At 52.2% G+C, this 16,191-nt stretch overlaps 2 protein-coding genes across 2 annotated transcripts; both read left to right on the forward strand.

Annotated features, from left to right (window-relative positions):
• Nucleotides 1-332: 332 nt before the first annotated feature.
• Nucleotides 333-4,661, forward strand: P170DRAFT_509708 (putative aminoadipate-semialdehyde dehydrogenase; the record flags this gene model as incomplete). Its single annotated transcript, XM_024854701.1, has 2 exons — nt 333-3,200; nt 4,536-4,661. The coding sequence occupies 2 exons, from the start codon at nt 333-335 to the stop codon at nt 4,659-4,661; spliced, it is 2,994 nt and encodes a 997-aa protein (XP_024704365.1).
• A 2,666-nt stretch (nt 4,662-7,327) lies between these two features.
• Nucleotides 7,328-15,393, forward strand: P170DRAFT_383657 (type I polyketide synthase; the record flags this gene model as incomplete). The annotated part of the gene is made up of 9 exons (XM_024845649.1): nt 7,328-7,980; nt 8,037-8,307; nt 8,363-8,388; nt 8,435-8,530; nt 8,587-8,780; nt 8,836-9,292; nt 9,346-14,407; nt 14,460-14,633; nt 14,687-15,393. The coding sequence occupies 9 exons, from the start codon at nt 7,328-7,330 to the stop codon at nt 15,332-15,334; spliced, it is 7,581 nt and encodes a 2,526-aa protein (XP_024704366.1). The 3' UTR covers nt 15,335-15,393.
• Between the last annotated feature and the right edge of the window lie 798 nt (nt 15,394-16,191).

Raw genomic sequence — 16,191 nt, forward strand, 5'->3', positions numbered from 1 at the left:
CAGGAGGGATAAGCAAATGTCAAACATGCAGGGCTCTCGCTATATATGGGTCATGTGTTGGGGACATTTTAAGCTATGCAATCTTTGCGCGAAGGACGATAGGTCTTGGCCGTTGACTACAAAGTGGCAGCTCATAGGTTGTGAGGCTTTATTTTGCTTTCCAGTATCTTGTCTTGCTATTCCGACCAAGCGACTACGTCAGACATCATTTATCAATCACTCCTATCCTCACCTCTCATTGCCATTGGGGCGCTTAATGCAGTTCTGGTCGTTATAGCTTTAATTTGGCTTTTTGAACTTGTTCTTCTGGGGAAATGGGAGCTCCTAGAGTGATGTCGAAGGCCGAGGTCGACGGCGACACAATAACGGAGATTGCTAGAGCTTGCAATGTGTCCGAAACGCAGATTGAAGATATCTATTCACCCAGCCCTCTCCAAAGCCGTCTAATTGTGAGAGCCGAGGTCTTTCAGCTAGCCCTTTCTTTCGGGCCCGATGCCGACATCGATCGGTTCTGCAAAGCTCTAACACAGGTGGCCGCAGCCAATCCTATCTTACGCACTCGCTTCGTCGACTCATGCCTGGGAATTGTGCAGGTCATTACAGATGAAGAACACACCACGCAAACCCTGTCTGGGACCCTTGATGACTATCTGAACGATGAAGACTCGTATAAATTAGGTCTTGGAGTACCTCTTTTCCGATCGAGCCTCATTGACAGGAAGTTCGTGGCCACGATCCACCACGCCGTAATGGATTACTGGTCCGTGACTACCTTTTTCCAAGAAGATGTGGTAGGCGCGTATCATGGACAAGCGCCGAAGGAACGCCCCCCTTTTAAGGATTTTGTGGCGCATATCTCGAGTATCGATGAGTCCGCGGCGCAGACCTTCTGGGGCCCGCGATTCAAGGGTGTTCCAGCTCTGTTTCCGACAGTTAGCCCGGGATATGCTCCCCACGCGAAACAGATTGGGACGCGAAAGATCGCATTGAAAGGGATCGGCGAGGGAGTGTCTCCTTCCCATCTATCTTCCTTTGTCGCGGCAGCTTGGGCTTTGACGACTGGTGTCTACACGGGAAGCGAAAATGTTGCGTTTGGTCTCGTCTTGTCAGGCCGTTCATCTACTCTGAACGGTCTCGAAAACGCCCTGGGGCCGACTCTGGCAGAAGTCCCGGTTCAGGTTAACTTACCTCGGAATCTGACCGTGGAAAAGCTCATTAAAGATCGCGCTACAACTCTGCGACAACTACAGACGCATCATACTCTGCAATATGGCATCAAGAGTATTGGTTCCCTCAGCGACGCAGCTCATATCGCTTCGGGATTTCACGCCTTATTGAACATTCGCCCCCCGCTACCTATTGCCACGGAGGCAACAGATGTTCAGTTCGAGCGGCTGCTGTGGCCACAGGGATCGTTCAGTCTTGAACTGGTGTGCAGTCTTTACGATGATGGGATTCTAGTTGAACCGAGGAACGATCCCGATGTTCTCGACGAGCGGCAGTTGGACCGGGTTTTGAACCAATTCGAACACACGTTGCAACTGCTTACGGAGGTTCCTTTGCACACCAAATTGGGCCAACTGCAATTATTAAATTCACACGACCGTGCAGAGATCCTTGAATGGAACACGAATATCCCTGAGCCGATCGAAAAATGTGTACACGACGTCTTTAGCGCCCAAGCTCGCGCTCACCCAGAGGATGTGGCAGTGGAAGCAAGTGATGGAAGTTTGTGCTATGGCGAACTGGATGAACTTTCCGATCGTCTTGCTTTCGACTTACAGAGGAGGGGTGTTTCAACTGGCAAGTCAGTTGCACTTATTTTTGAAAAGTCGCTGTGGGCCATCGTCGCTGTCCTCAGTGTCTTGAAGACGGGCGGAGTCTGCGTTCCCATTGACAAATACGCACTGTATGACCACAGAGCTTCTATTGTCTCGACCACGAACGCAAATATTGTCTTGACTTCGTCTGCCGAATACGCGAATTCGGCTAATCTGGCCCCTGACGTGATTGTTGTCAGTCAAGAATCTATTGCGGCACTTCCAGACACTGAGACTCTTTTCAAGAGCATGGTTTCTCCAGAAGATCTTGCTTACATCACTTTCACCAGTGGCAGCAGCGTGTCGGCGCCGAAAGCAGTAATGCTCGAGCACCGCAACTTGGTTTCATCATTGACCTCGCTTGTCGAAAGATTTGATTTACAGCCAGAGTGTCAGGTGCTCCAATATGCCGCTCCTGTATCAAACACTAGCATTGGTGAGATGCTCGCGGCTCTCTTTTCAGGTGGATGTCTTTGCATACCGTCCGAAGCGGCAAGCGCATCGAATCTTTCTGGCTTCATTCAGTCTAGCAAAGTCAATTGGGCGTTTCTACCTCCGGGAGTGATTCGAACTTTATCGCCCAATCACATATCTAGCTTACAATCACTGGTCTCTCTTGGGGAGCCCATCGCTATTGAAGCCGCGAAGACTTGGGGCGACGCAGTTCGCTTTTTCAACAGCTGGGGGCTATGCGAAGCATCTTTCCTCAGCACCGTCGCAGAGATTACACCTAACTCAGAATATCCAGAAAGCATCGGCACTCCAGTCGGCTGCGCCATCTGGATCGTGAAGCCCGGCAATACCAACGAGCTCACTCCAATCGGCGACGTCGGCGAGCTCTGGATCGAATCGCCTTCTGTCGCCCGGGGCTTTATAAACGACGAGCCCAAAACATCCGCCTCCTTCATCTCACCACCTCTCTGGGCCTCGTCCTTCCCGCGAAACGCAACCCGCTTCTGTCGCACCGGTGACCTCGCCAAATACAACCCCGACGGAAGCATCTCCTTTGTCGGGCGACAAGACAACCAAGTCAAGCTGGGCGGACAAAAGGTCCAGCTAGAAGAAATAGAGAGTATCCTGTCAACGTGTCCTCTCGTTCGAGAGCTCGTCACCTCCGCGAAGATCTCTGCCGGTCGCACGCAGCTGGTTGCGGTCGTTTGTCTAGCTGATGTGCGGTTTCCGCGGAGTGCAGTGCTGCAGGACTTACCGGATAGTGAGAAGGATCTTGCGAATGAACAGCTTGATCGGATTCGCGATCATGCCAGGTCTCGGCTGCCGGCTGAACGGGCTCCTACTATTTGGTTAACGGTCGAGCAACTGCCTCGCACTGTGTCGGGCAAGCTGGATCGGGGCGCTATTAGGGAGTGGTTGAAGATTAAGGTGCAGTCTGTTGTGACGCCGCGAACTCCGATGTTTTAGTCAGATAGATGTGGACATATTGTGAATGTTGGGTTTGTTTAAAGCTAGAGTTAGATCGAATATATATTTTGGATAGTTTGTTACTCTGAATTCAACCCCGCAAGGATTTCCCGCACTGAACCATGACCTTGTATTGTGAATAGGCTACCAACTGCTACTATGCTCCAGCCTGTCCGCAAGCATTCCGGTCTGATTCATCCTCCCATAATCATTACCCGACCTTAACTACATGGCGGTAACCCTTCGGTCTGTATTACGTTTCGACATATAGAAACAGAATCCCAGATCACCACTTAGTATCATGTATCTTCATGTTCTCATCACCATGCCAAGGACCCAAGCCCAGCATAACTTGGCACAGACCAACCCCGGTCCTCCAGGATTCCACGAAGCGTGGCAGTGGCATGTTCGGTCAACGTCCGATAAGCAGAGACCCCGAGGGATCGGGTTCTACTCTATCCCCGGGATTACAGTGGAGCTCGGGGACGGAGTCCATACAAAGTCGACCTTCCTATATTTCGTTGCTTGGCCTCTGCATGGGGGATGCTGAATTAAATTAAATTGCCAAGTTGGAAGGAGTTTGAGTTTAGACATGGTAAGCGTCATATACCGCGTATTTTTTTGTGGCGTTAGGCCGGATCCACACAGGGTTATTATTTAATTTTTATTTTATGTTAATAAGCGAGAGAGATACGAGTAATTATGGGCTCTTAGATTAAAATGGATTGTTACCCCTGTCGAGATATCTAGAATGAGAAGGAATGGTGGGATCGTTCTCGGAGTTTAAGAGCCATTGAGATACGCCCATGCAGTACCCCGTATACTTCTGTATACCATGTGCATACCTGCCAAGCAAGCCCAAGAGAAAATCATCCGAGCCCGTTACCTGCAGTGTCACTCTCCCAAACACGCCACGGGGCTCCCCTTCATTGATATCAACCACGGATCCGTTGGGGTCCGACGGACAAGGACCGGGCCGGCGGGTGGCTGATAGACTACGCAGTAAGGCCCTCCTCCTCCAAGACAATTACGACGTCACTCTCAGCGCCAAAGCTCCTTGCAGGATTAGCCTGCGCCACGTTCTACGCAGTGGTATATTCCGAAGTCCGTAGAGAGTAATACTCGTCGCATCTCAACCCTTTTCCAGAGTCATGAAACCAGCCCCCACAATTTTATCGGCCCCCGAAAAGCTCTGACCTTCTTCTCTTCTCTTTCTCCGGAACTTCGGCCACATGGTTGGTAGCTACTAACCTCGACACTGCGCTGGCGCACTGATCTCCTCTCGTGACCCAGTAGGGTGGAATGTGGATCGTGTCTAATGTCTTGGAAAGTGCCTCATACATGCGCTTGCCATCTACGTCAGCTGTCGGGGGCCGACTCGGGGCCGATTTTGTGCCGCATATCACTATGGAGACGCGTTGAGATTGCTGAGATCGATATACATCCACACGTTTTGGGGTTTCTTGGCTTTGGGAGGGGAGTTTTACCACATGATCTCCTCATTTGGACTTTCTAGATTACCACTCTTGTGGGTAGCTCGGCGTTCACACAAAATGCCTAGGACTCAGAAACATAATTGTCTTACTATCTACTACCCCACCGGCAAACTTCCATTATGCCGGGAAAAACGCCGAAAGCTACTGCAATAGCCTACAGTCTAGAACCATACGGAGCCGGAGCGATCGTACTCCGAGACAGCGATAGCTCCGTCCAATCTGCGGCGGAATCTGTGGAGGATCTCCGCGGTGCCAGCAGTCGGGTCAGCAGTGCCGGAACTGAGTCAGTTACTGCAGAATGCAGATCATCCACATTCTAGGAAACTGCGTAATTAAGCCTCCCGTACAGCGTATGCATATGTATAGCCTAAGCTACCTACCTGCCTAGGTAGGTATGCGTGCTGACAGGCTGACAGGGACGGTATCACCTCATCTCGTACGATTTCAATGCTTGTCTTTTTTTTTCGAGCTGGGAGGGGGGATAGTAATCCTTACGGTTACATACTGGGGGTAATGACGATCACAGGGGTGAGTGGTTCCATAAGAGGAAATTGATAGAAACAGGAACTGATTCATGACTAGAGGTAGTTGGTAAATATAGATAAAGTTAGACGACCGGGATCATCTTCCATCTCGCTTATTACGCGCGACTCTTGGTTGACTATTTAGGAGGATATCGATCAACGCTTCCTCCTGTGTTTCGCTCAAATACCGCCAAATACTCCGATACGCAGTCGAAAGTTACCAGTATTTTTCAGTTCTCCGCAATTCTGCAGGATTACTAGGCTGTGCAGTGCCCTAGGGATATAGTCCGTAATGCTCTTGGTCATCAGGAATCTTCAACTAGGGTATACTGCGTACCGCTAGCCACTCAGCTGCGAAAGCCCATATGTTGACTCTTACGACTGCACATTCCGAAGCTGCATTCCAGCCCCTGCCCTGTTGGGGCAGCCTAGAAACAAACCCGACTGTTCTGTTAGAGATCTCTGACATGATCTTTGGACTAGAGTCCAGACGCCGTGAATATTCAGTGACGTCGTCTCACCGAATACTAAGCGATCCAGTCAGCCACTAGCCAAGGCATGCGCGTTCCGACAAACTGTAGAATACTGCAGGCTATGCTGCGTAACTTTGATTGCCAGCTCATCCCGGTCAGTACCTGGAACATGCAGCTGAAGGAATGCACGAAGGAGTCGTAATATTAAGCCTTGCATGAGGCCTCCCATGAGGATGAGGGGAAGGTGAGTGAATGAGGGGACGAAGGAAGATAGCTATACTACAACGTGGAGAAAAGATACGATGGACGGTGTCTACAGACGGTTAATGCGGTATATTCGCCTCTGTGGCGTTCTGTCGTATGATTTAGTGCACTTACAACAGATATTGAGTTTGATAGCTCTCTTCCTTTGCCAGGAGTCATAGCAAGGCGGACTTCGCGTGCTTGATACACCCACAACACATGGCGAAGGGACATTCCCAACATGGTCCACGTGGATTTGACTCCACAGTAATCGCATTGCGTTGGAAAGGAAGGCTTGAGACTTTCAAGATTCTCTCACTCATCGTAAATAGTACGAGACTTTGGGTTATCTGTTGGTTAGACGTTCAGCAGTGGAGTATACACTTGAGAAATTAATCGACATAACCACCTTTAGCAATGACCCCATTGCCACCTCCAACGTAAGCCCGAATAGAATAACCGAACAATAGCAGGAATAACCATTCTGTCGTAATTTACACCAACGTTGCTTAATGCCGCGGAGCTATCGCAACAAATGGGGTTGGCTGGATAGCCACTGCTTCATCAAGCAGGTGCATGCAGCCACGAGGCTTACCAATTATTACCAATTGAATGCAAGAGGGCCTTATTCGACTTAATTTCGAACAGGGTAGCTGAAATATTCCAATAAGCGCTCGGGGTGATAATCGACTAGGGCCCATCCCCACCACGTGTCAAGGCTGGCCTGAGGCAAATGAACCTCCACTTTGTAAAATCCGACCTCCGTCCTGCACTCCGACTCCGAGACAATATCCAAGACGACACCAAGACGACAAGACTCCATGATCCGTAGAAACCAATAAAACATGGCTCTCGGGCTCCATCAAGAACTAGAATACCTGCTATACTTTCGAATCAACCCTTTTGAAGGAATCTACCAAGCCTCCAAGATGTTTTATGTCACCGGTGTCTCCTGGTGCCTCAAACTCCGGCTTACGAACAGGAATATCATCCTAGTTTATCGAAAGCCACGCTCAGAGAATCTTCTCGGACACGGACATGGACCTAGTGGGTCGATCAGTCCTGTGTATACCATTGGAGGATCACGAAGCTCCATGGAGGACACGCGGTACCAACTAACTTCAGGATTAGTCGAGCCGGCTATTTTCTGACAGGATACGAGGCATATTCATGGAGTACACTGGTAAACAATCAGGAAATCTACCAGCCTTGTTCAGCAGTCTGTTATCTGCTCACGAACTCGGACAAATGTCTGAGTCCCAGGTATATAACTCCCTCCATTGCCCACCTGTCTTGTCTATCACACTCCATTGACGAACTCACGAGATCTTTAACATCCACTACAATTCAACATGACGAACGACACCCCCATTGCCATCGTCGGTCTTTCCTACCGCGCCCCCGGCGTCGGGAGAAAAGGACTATGGGACTACCTGGCTGAAGCCAAGTCCGCCTGGACCGAGATGCCCGCTGAACGATTCGACCACAAAGCATACCACAACCCTGGAGCGGAGCGAAGCGGCAGCTTTCGATCACAGGGTGCGCATTTCCTCCCTGACGACATCTACGGCTTCGACGCCAGTTTCTTCAACATGAGGGCCGAGGAAGCTCGGAACTCTGACCCCCAGCATCGCATGATGCTTGAATGTGCCCTTGAAGCGGCCGAAAATGCCGGGCACAGCCTCATCGATCTGGCGGGCAAGAAGATCGGTGTCTTCGTCGGCTGCGGATCCCAGGAGTATGCGCACCGCACCTCTGAAGATCTATATTCAACATCCACTTTCTCGGCTACTGGTGTTGCTTCGTGCATGTTTGCCAATCGTCTCTCTTACTTCTTCGATGTCAATGGCCCTAGCGTTGCTATTGATACGGCGTGTGCTAGCAGTGCCTATGCTGCTCACCAGGCCTGCCAGGCTCTCAGAAACGGGGACTGTAATGCTGCGTTTGTGGGGTCGGCGGCACTATGTCTCAGTCCTAGTTTATGGATCACTCTCGAGAAGATGGGGTAGGTCATTTTGCAGACTATCATATCTGACTATGTAGCTGACTGTACATGAACAGGGCTCTATCGCCAGATGGACGCAGTTACTCTTATGACCACAAGGCTGCTGGATTCGGTCGTGGTGAGGGTGCTGCATGCTTGCTGGTCAAGCGATTGGATGATGCTATCAGCAATGGTGACCCTATCCATGCTGTCATTCGCAGCTCTGCCTGCAACCACTCCGGCCGCTCGGAAGGTATCACCATGCCCTCCCGGTCAGCTCAAGAGAGGCTCCTGCGAGAGGTCCATGCAGCTGTTGGCCTGGATCCCTCTGAGACGCCTGTTGTTGAGGTTTGTACTGCTCGTTCAAATCCCCCGTATTATGGGAATGCTAAAAGAAGACTAGGGTCATGGAACCGGTACTCAAGCAGGGTGAGTATTTTAACAGTTGTTTCAGAAATGCAAGCTAATTGAATAGTGACCCTATTGAGGCTGGTTCCTTTGCGTCTGTATTAGCCAAGGACCGAACGGCTTCCAACCCGCTGTATATTGGATCTATCAAGTCGAACTTTGGGTGCGTCTTTACAGTATTATCAAACTTACTTGTCCCTTTCTAACCATTTATTACAGGCACTTGGAAGGCGCTAGTGGAATCTTGGCCGTTGTCAAGGCAATCCTCATGATTAAAAAGGGAATCATCTTGCCGACTGCTGGTTTCGAGCAAATGAACGTCAAGATCGAGGGACGAGACCGGCTAAAGGTGGCCGAATCCCCGGTTCCTTGGCCCGAGAACGAGGCAAGACGAGTGATTGTTACAAACTTTGGTAAATGAACTGCTTGTCCTTGATACAGTATCAAGTTGCTAATCCGACAATACAGGATTCGGTGGAAGTAATTCCGCAGTCATTCTCGAGGCAGCCCCTTCGACTGCCAGCCTTACAAATGGTGCCAACGGTGCCAACGGCATCAACGGTACAAACGGCGTAACCAATGGTGCTAATGGACATGGCAGCCTAGCCGACGCGGCGAATGGTACTAATGACGTTACTGCTTCTGACCCTCTCGCACAGCGATTGTTTGTCCTATCCGCCAAGACAGAAAAGAGTCTTACTTCATACCTGGGTTCCTTCCAAGAATACCTGGATGCTGCTCCACAGTCTGTTGACTTCTTGAAGGATCTGAGCTATACCCTAGGACAGCGTCGCACTCAGCATGCCTATCGTGTTGCCGCGACAGCCAACTCGGTGGATAGTCTCAAGGAGAAGCTGTCAACAGCCAAGCCGAGCAAGATTAGAGATCGGGTTATTGCCTTTGCCTTCACTGGCCAGGGCGCTCAGTAAGTTGTCGTGTCCTATCGCATCTCTTAGTATGAAAGCTGATTTGGAATAGACACGCTCAGATGGCCTCCGGGCTGCGGCATTACAAGGCATTCGCTCACGCCATTGATCGTGCTGAATCCGAGCTTCAGGCAATGGGAGCGACATGGTCCTTGACTTCGGAGCTGGCAAAACCAGCCGCTCAGTCCCGAGTCAACGAGGCCGAGATCAGCCAGCCGGCCTGTACCGCCGTTCAACTGGCTTTGGTGATCCTCCTCCAGAGCTGGGGGATCACGGCCACGACAGTTACCGGTCACTCCAGTGGAGAAATCGGTGCTGCCTTTGCTGCCGGTCTGGTCTCCTTCCGAGCGGCCATTGCCATTGCCTTCTTCCGAGGCCAGGCTGCAGCGCAACTGGCTCGCGAGCAAACCAAGAAGGGAGGTATGCTGGCTCTGGGAACCGGTTTTGAAGACGCCTCGAAACTCATCGAGCAGCATGCCGACGGATACGCTACTGTTGCCGCTATCAACAGCCCACAGAGCGTGACTGTCTCGGGAGACCAGTCTTCCATTGAGAAAATCCACAAGGTCGCAGATGCACAGGGTCTATTTGCCCGTCGTCTCAAGATCGAGGTAGCGTATCATTCTAAGCACATGGAGCAGGTAGCCGCATCGTACCTTGCAACCATCAAGCCCTACTGCAACGCGGATGATTCACTTCTCTCCAAGAGCAACGAGCGCGCGGTCTTCGTGTCTTCTGTCACCGGAGGCGTGGTGGACCCGGCTTCTGTCGATGCTTCCTACTGGGTCAAGAACCTGGTTCAACCCGTTCGATTTGCGGACGCAATCGAGACTATCTTTTCGCCCAAGGAGGACAGCGACAAGAAGCTGCCCAACGTGATGGTGGAAATCGGTCCCCACGCAGCACTCAAGAGCCCAATCAAACAAACTGTTGATCTCATCCGTCAACGCCACGGCCAGCGTCAGACACCTTTCGCCTATCTGGCCTCGCTGGTGCGCGGCACTCCTGGCGATGAAGCGCTCCTCGGCCTTGCCGGGAGCCTCTTTACCATGGGTCCAACCATTCAACTGGGACTGATCAACCAAACCGGTATTCACAATGCTCATGTCCTGACTGATATCCCAGCATACGCCTGGGACAAGTCCGTGAAATACGAGCACAAGCCTCGGGCCACGCAGGAGAAAATGTTCCCCGGCGAGCCATACCACCCGCTTCTTGGACGCAAGACTGCCTCCAACGGTGGCAGCGAACGCTCATACCGTCAGGTGTTCAACCTTGACGAGCTTCCATGGGTCCGTGACCACAATGTTGCCGGTGTTGTTGTCTACCCCATGACGGGCTATCTGTCGTGTGCTATCGAGGCGGTGCGCAGAACCGTCCCTACTGAAGCAGCTGCCATTGTTGTTCGCGATTTCCACGCCATCCGCAGCTTGGAGATCGACGAAGAAGAGACTGTCGACATGATGACTACCCTGCGGCCAGCACCAACCGGTACCGGAACCTTCTCATCCACCGTCTGGACATTTGAAATCTCTACCTGGAAGGAATCTGAAGGATGGACGAGACACTGTAATGGCCGCATCGAAACAGAGTCCACCGAAATGACCACCGAGACCCCGACATTCAAGTCCTCCCTCCCCTTGGTCGACGTCACAGGCCTCAAAGAGCATGACGCGCATATAGAATACGCGACCGCTGGACAAAGAGGAACAAAATATGGACCAGCGTTCATGAGTACTGTGAAGTTCCACGAAGGCAAGGGATACACGGTTATTGAAGCGCAGCTGCGCGACCTTGAGTCTTCGCTGCCGACTCAGTATGGCTCTCCAGTCTCTGTCGATCCGCCAACCCTCGACGGATTCCTTCAGGGTGGTGGTCCTCTGCAAGAGGTCGACGGAAAAAGACCCGCACAGATGCCCAACTACATCAGCCGACTGCGAGTATCCAACCACATCCCCAGTGATCCAAAGCAGAAGTTCACCGTGGTCACTCGCCTGCTGAACTACGATGTCAAGGGCGGTCGCATGTACATTGGGGTTGCTGCTTTTGCTCAAGGCAAGGATGGGCTCACGCCTGTGGCTGAGTGGGAATCGGTGACCTTCCGCTCGATCCTGTCGGCTGAAAGCGACGACCCGGCCGCTCGCCTCCCGTCAACCTGGTGCTGGGACTTGGTTCCCAGCTTTGACTTCATTCCTTCTTCCGAGTTGTATGGCAAGTTCTCGGCTGGTGATTTGACCAAGGCCGAAAACGGACGCCGACGCTTGCTGAGCCACACTGCCGCCTACTACATGAACAAGGCTTTGAAGGAGACAGCACAGGACGATCTATCCAAGCTGCCGCATCACCTCTCTCGCTTTGTGGGCTGGGCAGCAAGAGCAGTTTCTCGCGAGGTCGCTCGAGAGGGACTCGACCTGAGTGGTGATCACACTGCGCTGCTGGAGGATGTGCGCACTCATGATGCTCAAGGAGAACTGCTCTGCGCTATTGGTGAAGAGCTCGTCCCAATTCTGCGTGGAGAAGTGCAGCCTCTGGAAATCATGCTCAAAGACGGTCTTCTGACCCGTCACTACGAGGCCGACGTTGGCAATGCGCATTTCAGTAAGGTCCTGGGTGAATGGGTGCTTCACCTGTCTGATCTCGAGCCGGATCTCCGCATTCTGGAAATCGGTGGTGGCACTGCTGGTACCACGCTGCATGTGCTAGAAGCGCTTTCTCGCGACAGAGAAGTGCCAGCGTTCCTCGATTACACTTTCACCGACATCTCGACCGGGTTCTTTGAGAATGCGCGCACCAAGCTGGCCAATTGGTCAAACCGCATCATCTACAAGAAGTTCGACGTCAGCCAGGACCCTGTCAGCCAGGGTTTTGCCACGCAGGACTATGATCTTGTTATTGCATCTAACGTGTTGCACGCCACTCCCAACATGGTGGATACGATGACGAACGTGCGCAGTCTCCTGAAGCCTAAAGGCAAGCTTCTCTTGCTGGAAGCTGGTCAGCACCCACCTCCTACGCTGCCTTTCGCACTGCTACCGGGTTGGTGGTATGCCGAAGACCATTACCGTGACCACGAAGAAGGCCCTCTGCTTTCAGTGGACGGCTGGAAACGCCTTCTTTTGGACTCTGGCTTCTCTGGAGTTGATGCCGCTGTCCAGGACTACCCCGGAAAGCCCGAGCAGATGCTCAGTGTGATTTGTTCGCACCGGGTGTGCAAGCAGGCAGATGATTCTCACATCACCGTCTGTGGGCCCTTCCTTGATGACGAGGAGGTTGAATTCGCTCAACTCGTCGCCGACACTATCTCCGACAGCCTTGACTGCACCACCGAAGTCAAGCCGCTTGGTGAAGTTGTTCCTGCGGATGACCCGTATTGCATCTTTATCGACTCGCCTCGCCAGAGCTTGCTGGCAAACGTCGACGCAGACACCTTTGAGGTGTTGAAGAACTTCCTCATCCACAACACTGGATTGCTGTGGGTGATCCCCGAAGGTGGCGCTCCGGAATCTGAGTCCATCAAGGGAATGTTCCGCACGTTCCGTCTCGAGAACGAGCCTAAGAATCTGTTGTGGTTTGACAATGTGCCGACCACCTCCCAGGGTGCATCGGCCATCACGACGATTGCCGAGAAGCTGCGCGATCCGGAGGTTGTTGCCAGTGAAGATCAGGATTATGTCTTCCACGACGGCTCGATTCATCTGCCTCGTATGCGCCAGATGCAGGGAGGAAAGGAGCAGTTTGCCGGCGAGCAAGGTGTTCCCATTCGCACGGTGCAGAACATCTGGCAGGGCGAAGGAGCGCTGGAGATGACCATCGACGCTGCGGGAAGCCCTGACTCCCTGTACTTCCGCCGAACTGAAGATCCCGCAAAGGATCTGGGTGCCGACGATGTCGTGGTCGAGGTCGAGGCGGCAGGTGTCAGCTCTCGCGATCTCGATCTCGTCTTGGGTTCGATCCCTTGGTCCCCACTTGGTTTTGATGGGGTTGGCAAGGTTCTCAAAACTGGCTCTCGAGTTTCCCACCTTCTGGAAGGAGACAAGGTGTTCTTCCTCGCGCTCGAGGGCAGTGCCTTTGCCACGTACAAGAAAATGCCCGCTTGGCAGGCCGCCAGAGTCCCAGCCAACATCAGCAGCACCGACGCCGCGAGTCTGCCCCTCGCCTACTCGATCGCTGTGTTGGCTCTCATTCGAATTGCCCGGCTCCGCAGAAACGAGTCTGTGCTCATTCACTCGGCCGCTGGCGCCGTGGGACAGGCTTCCATTGTCACTGCTAAGCACCTAGGAGCTCGCATCTTCGCCACCGCTGGTACCCCGGCCAAGCGGGCCTTCCTCCACGAGACTTATGGCATCCCCAAGGACCAAATCTTTTCCAGCCGCACGTCGGAATTCCGCGACAGCATTCTTGTTGCCACTGGCGGAAAGGGGGTGGATGTGATTGTTAACTCTCTCGGTGGAGAGCTTCTGCAAGAGACCTGGGCCTTGATCGCAAACTTCGGCCGGTTCGTGGAAATCGGCAAGAAGGACGCTCTCCAGAACGCAAGTCTTTCTATGAAGCCGTTCGACCGCAACGTCACCTTCAGCGGTGTTGACGTTCGAGAACTCTTCGAGCACCGTCCGGACGAGCTGAGAGAAACTCTATCAGAGGTGGTAGACTTGCTTCAACGCAATGCCATCGCGCCGCTCAAACCTGTCACCGCGCTACCTATCTCTCAGTTCGCAACCGCCCTGCGTACTCTCCGCTCGGGTGACAATATCGGAAAGGTCGTTGTCACCTTTGGCAAGGATGAGCGCGTTCTCGCCGAGAGCTCTCTTCAACCCACGCATGTGGAGCTCAACCCCAATGCGACGTACCTGATTACTGGTGGAACCCGTGGTATTGGTCTTTCGTTGGCCTACTGGATGATTGAGAACGGTGGCCGCAATGTCGTTGTTCTCGGTCGCAGCGGTGGCACTGGATCTGAGGTCCAGGAGCTCTTGAACAAGTACAAGGGAACGGACGTCCGTATTCGAGCTCTTGCTTGCGATGTCGGCTCGAAGGAGAGCCTTGTTGATGTGTTGGACTCGATCAAGGATCTTCCGCCAGTGCGTGGTGTGGTTCACAGCGCGCTTCTGCTAAGTGTCAGTACTTCTTCAAGGGAAAACCAAGCGATCTCAACTAACATCAACACAGGACAAACTGCTCGAGAACGCCACATACGAGGACTGGCGCACTATCACCCAGCCCCGAGTCCAGGGTGCCTGGAACCTAGACGCGCTACTCCCTAACCTCGACTTCTTCATTGCCCTGTCTTCCTTCCTCGGAGACACCGGTAACGTCGGACAGAGCATCTACGGCGGAACCTCAGTAAGCACATGTCCCCCTATCCAACACACAGAACACACACTAACCTGACCCAGACCTTCTACGACGCCTTCACCAAACTCCGCAACTCGCGTGGCCAAAACACCGTCTCGATCGCCCTCCCCGTTGTCGTCGACGTCGGCTACGTCGCCGACCGCGAACTAACCGCCAGCCTGAAGAGCGCCCTCGGCGCGACGCTCACGATGGCCGACATCAAAACCATGGTCAAGGGCGCGGTGGTCGGCCAATCTTCACCCCTCAACCACAACGGACGCGCAACCGCCTTCCAACTTTCCCTGTCCGGCGAATCCGTCGACAACCTGCCCTGGAAGTACTTCCACCCCGTGCATATCCGGGAGCGACTCAACGAGGACCACCGCAAGCGCGACACCGCAGAGGCCAGCGGCAGCGGTGCGCACGCCACTTCCGCATCGTGGACGTCCGCTGCGGACCCGCTGACGGGGCTCATCGAGGCCTTGATCACCAAGGTGTCTGCGATGACGATGATCGAGCGCGACGAGGTGGAGGCCGATGCGCCGCTTTCTTCGTACGGCCTGGACTCTTTGGTGTCTGTTGAATTGAGGAACTGGATTCGAAGGGAGACGAGCGTGGAGTTGGCGCTGACGACGATTACGCATGCGGCGAACCTGCGGGCTTTGGCGACGCATATTTTGGCGCAGAGGGAAGGGGCGGCGAAGGCTTAGGTGGTTGTTTTTTGTCTTTTTGAATGATGGAGTACGGTGGATTTTGTGCTTTTTTCTGCTTTATTGATACTTTATCGGTTCTTTATTGGTGTGGAAGGGGTTTGAGGTACAGCAATGGATTTATTTTAATTCAAGAGACGCGTCATGCTCGCATAGCCTCCTCGTTCTATTCCCTGTGTGGATATCTGTCCGGAGGTTGTAATTGCTAGTGTACGCAGCAGTCATGCAGAGAATATGAATGCGTGATGAATCGATTACATTAGGCCTATGCATAAGACTTTGAATAGTATGTGCTTCCGAAGTATCCGCTATGCTATGTAAATTGTCGACTAAATCATAAGACACTAGCATCATGACTCTAAAATCGCTAATATAGACACTGTTAACTTTTGACATGAGCCTAGCTGGTCCAAAATACCATTCTTATTAGTGATAGCTATCCAAACTGTTTCATTTCGCTATTGAAGCGTGTATCTGTACGTACAGCTTTTTTAGGGCTATATCAAGGTAAGAAACTAATATGACCTCGCTTTCCAATTTTTGTATAAAAAAAATCTCGCGTATTCCACGCCAGCTCAGGGTCATAACTATAGCTGTAATCAAGGGGCCAATGCCACATTGGCCAGACCTAGTTACCTAAACGTATGAAGGAATCCTTCTTTTTTTAGAAGAATTCTTTTTTTTTAAAGCAAAGATAAAGAAAGAAAGAAAGAAAGAAAAATAAAGCAATCCTCAAACGCCGGGGAGAATTTCATTCCAATTCCAATACCAAGACAGAAAACACCCGCGTAGACAGGATTTACAATACGGATCAGCTAATATGTGCGGTATTTGGAGGTATTTTCCAATTCCGCTTA

This window comes from Aspergillus steynii (genome assembly GCF_002849105.1).
Source record: "Aspergillus steynii IBT 23096 chromosome Unknown P170scaffold_4, whole genome shotgun sequence".
NCBI classification, from domain to species: Eukaryota; Fungi; Ascomycota; class Eurotiomycetes; order Eurotiales; family Aspergillaceae; genus Aspergillus; species Aspergillus steynii.